Source organism: Chenopodium album, chromosome 10, assembly GCF_948465745.1.
Source record: "Chenopodium album chromosome 10, dcCheAlbu1.1, whole genome shotgun sequence".
Taxonomy (NCBI): Eukaryota; Viridiplantae; Streptophyta; class Magnoliopsida; order Caryophyllales; family Amaranthaceae; genus Chenopodium; species Chenopodium album.
This window is the reverse complement of record NC_137843.1, coordinates 13615172-13619014: the sequence shown is the minus strand read 5'-3', so window position 1 is coordinate 13619014 and position 3843 is coordinate 13615172. Positions and strand designations below refer to the sequence as shown.

Here is a 3843-nt window from a genome sequence, read left to right as displayed (position 1 = left end):
AAAAACCCTAATATCAAATTAGTTTAATAATAATACTAATCATATTTTTAAAAATAATAACACTAATAATAATAATAATAATAATAATAATAATAATAATAATAATAATAATAACAATAATAATAATAATAATATCAACAATAATAATAACAATAATAATAATAATACTAACCATAACACTTCAAAATAACAACAAAAATAACAAAATCCAAAAAAAAAAAAAACAAATTAACAACAACAACAATAACCTTAACATTAATAATAAAAACCTAATATCAACAAAATAATAAAAATTATCATATTTTTAAAAATAATTACATTACAAAATATAATAAGCACAATAATAACAACAACAATAATAATAATATCAACAATAATCACCATAACACTTCAAAATAACAAAAAAAAAAAAATCCGAAAAAAAAATTAAAATTAACAATTTTATTAACGGGCAAAAAAAAAAAAAAAAAAAAAAAAAAAAAAAAAATTGGAACTTCCGCCCAAAAATTCCGGAAGTTCCATGGAGGATCCGCCTGGAAGTTCCCGGGATCCGAAATTAAAAAAAAAAAATTACCTTGTCTCCACCATCGCTGTCGCTGCCACCAGCGCCGCCGAAGGTCCTCCCTCCGAATCTCAGCCTAATCCGCCTCGAATCACCAATTTTTTTTGTGTTTATGATGATTGTTGTTTTTTTAAAAAATGAAGAAAATTTTTGAATTTTTTTTTTAAAAAAAAAAAAAAAATTGTTTTAGAGAGTTAGAGAGTAAGAGAGTTTGAGAGTAAGAGAGTTAGAGAGAGAAGTAAGAAAGTGAGAAATGTTGGTCGGGAAGGAAAAAACCGTATTTATATATTAGGGGTAAAATTGAAATTTCAAGACAAAAAGGGAGCGTTACCCGGTAAAATGGGAGCGACAAATAACAACACCCGAAACAAAAAGGTATGTAAGCATTTGATATCATGTGGCTAGCTATCACGCGTACACTAAAACTCAAGTTTATCATATGATGGGCAGAGCATTTTACCACTACCTAAATCTTGAGCAACCCTGCTAAAAAGTGGTTCTACTATAGGCAATCTTCATAAATAGCCAATAATGTATGTATAGCTAAAATCACCATACATCATTTAACTTCCACCAGTATACATCATTGATCAACCCTGCTAAAAAGGGGCTAAATAAGCTACTAATACCCTATATTAAACCAATGAAAGTTAAGAAAATGGAACAAAATTCACTACTAAATAACTGATACAGCTTCTGAGAGTTTAAGGCAAATAGAGTACATACGTTACAAAATCAAATCTAGGAACATCTGTTACATAGAGAATGACCAGTGTAGCCAACATTTGTATTCTAAGTTTTAATAATCATCTCGGCATTTGGAGAGGCTCGACGATATTGATTCAACTCCTTGAAGAAATTAGCCTGTTTTTCAGCAACTCCCATTTCCGTACCCAGTTCTATAGTCATTTCATCCAGCACGGGAGAGCAGGCTAATAGAAATTTAATAAGTTTAAGCTCATTGCTCAATCCTGTGATACCAACAAGGTGTACAGTTTTAAGGCATCGAAAGATACAAGGGTTATCGAACTGATTTAACTGATCATCTGATTCTACTTCTCTTTTCATAGCCTACATTACAAAGAGTCAAAGACAGAAACAAGATTAGAAAGGTAATATCAAGCAGAAGATAGCTAATAAGAAACTTTCGAATCAAAAACTTACTTTGATATGTAGTTGCTCTAGATTTGGTGAGCTCAATAACAAGCAGAGAGCAAGGGAAATGCTCGATTTACAATTCAGAGGTATTTGCATAAGCTGAAGTACTTGCAACCTTGTTAGTGACTTTGGAAACCTTTTTGGAGATGTAAAATCATTCAAATAATATGCCTGCAATTTTAAAAGCAAAAAAAATAAGTTTTGTTACACGGGAAATTCCCTGTTTCTCATGGTGAGAAACAAAATTTGTTTCTCATGATGGCATTTTCGTGAATAAATCAACAACTTTTTCAATATTGTGGGCTCCACAGTTGAATAAAGTTGAAAAAGTTGTTGATTTATTCACAAAAATGCCCCCATGAGAATTCGTTTCTCACGGTGAGAAACTGGGGCTTCCTCTTGTTACACAATAATTTACAATGATTAATAATGAATTCAAGGAGCAAGAGTTCAGGTATTGCTACTTATGTTAAACTTCAAAATAAATTTCCTAACCTCAAATAAACTGAGCTTTTCGACATTAGCCAAACAACTAAAGAAATCAGCCATGTTTCTGCTCTTTTGCAACTTTTGACCATAAATAAATAGAGACAAAACTTTTATAGCTCTGGTTTCTTCCAAGGATAAATCAATAAGCTCACAACGGGCCCTGAAATAAAAGTCTTGAAGTTTCGGAGCACGAATAGTCAGAGAGCCAAAAGAGTAACCAAACGATAAATGGAGGCGCTCAAGCAATGGGCATTTGGAAATAAGATTTGCCAACACATTTAGGTCAGATACATTATGTCTGGTATCGAATTTTAGATTAATAAGACATGGAAAGCCCCTGAATGTTGGAGAAAGATAAGCAAGTTTGCATTTGAGGAGCGCCAAATCTGTCAATCTAACAAAAGAGAACAAGCAAGTTGGAACATTTCTTATAATTGGACCGCGATCATCTTCTATTGTAATTTTATTGACACCATTACCATGAACAAATCGTAGCCACGAACTAAAGTCTGTTTCTTTCGGAAACCAAGATGGAATGTAAAGTACAAATTTACCTATCGGTCCAACCTGACTTAAGAGAATATCATTAATAGCTTTATTGTATGCTAATAATATGGCAGAAGGTTCACTTCTTTTTTCACAGATGCTTTTAACGAAGGACTCATCAAGTATCAGCTGAGAAGTCGAAGCCCATTTGTTTCGCCAATGCTTCGATAGGATGCTCGTCCTCGCTGCTTGTTGTAGGGGTAGACATTCAAGGATTTGCTGTAATACGGTTAGTGGTAAGATGCTAATCCTATTGGATGGTTCACGAAGCTGCTGCTTGCGGTTTTTTGCACGACGAACTGAGGACATGGTTTTGATGATTGTGCTGTTTATAAGTGTATAACAGGGTTGAAACTTAGTGTTTCGGAGGAAACAATACTTGGACTAATATAGCATAAAATGACGGATAACTTCGACTTTTCAAGGGAGTTAAAGAGATAGAGATCACATCCGATGAAGTAGTATTGATAAACTAATTGGTTCATTCCCCTTGAGTTAGTTTATATTTACTACCCTCGAAAATTGGTGATCATTATATATGACAAACATAAGTAGATGCGTTTTGAATTTCCATAAAAGTGATAGAGTTATAAGAAAGAGAATGTTGGAAAGCTTAATTATATTGATGAATATACACGAGTATATATAGTACAAGATTAGAACATTGAACATACCAAACTATGACTAGATACAATATGTGACTAGGTACGTTAGCTAATTATAAGGGATATACTTTGACTATTAAAATTAAAGAGTAAATCAAGGGATTTACATATTCTAAACAATAACTAATAATGATAATGATAATATAATCATCTTTATCCTTTATACGCCCCCACAAGACGGACGTTCGGAACGAGAGACCGATCTTGGATATAAGATATCAAATCTTGTTCAATGTAGGAATTGAAGTGGTGGTGAGAAAGGTTGCATTGCATTGCGATTCTCCAATAAGGTCTAGAGGGAGTGGAGCAATAGTAGATTTTTTTTTTTTTTTTTTTTGGATGGAGGAGTTGCGTGAAGAAGTTAAAAGATAGTATATATAGAGAGAGATTAAGAAGTTGTTTAATGGGTGTTTTTCACGGTTT

General features: G+C 32.6%; 1 protein-coding gene across 1 annotated transcript; it reads right to left on the bottom strand.

Annotated features, from left to right (window-relative positions):
* Positions 1–1317: 1317 nt before the first annotated feature.
* LOC145563610 (F-box/FBD/LRR-repeat protein At1g13570-like) lies at positions 1318–3164 on the bottom strand. The gene is made up of 3 exons (XM_081624054.1): positions 2216–3164; positions 1727–1891; positions 1318–1633 (listed from the first exon to the last, which is right to left on the bottom strand). Exons 1-3 carry the CDS (start codon positions 3062–3064, stop codon positions 1355–1357), a joined length of 1293 nt encoding a protein of 430 aa, XP_081480180.1. The 5' UTR covers positions 3065–3164; the 3' UTR covers positions 1318–1354.
* Positions 3165–3843: the final 679 nt, after the last annotated feature.

Excerpts from the sequence above, each read along its gene's own strand:
- LOC145563610 (XM_081624054.1), bottom strand. The coding sequence starts at position 3,064 with ATGTCCTCAGTTCGTCGTGCAAAAAACCGCAAGCAGCAGCTTCGTGAA. Across the intron at positions 1,892-2,215 it reads AAAAGCTCAGTTTATTTGAG|GCATATTATTTGAATGATTT; the intron begins GTTAGGAAATTT and ends TTAAAATTGCAG. Across the intron at positions 1,634-1,726 it reads TAGAGCAACTACATATCAAA|GCTATGAAAAGAGAAGTAGA; the intron begins GTAAGTTTTTGA and ends TTTGTAATGTAG.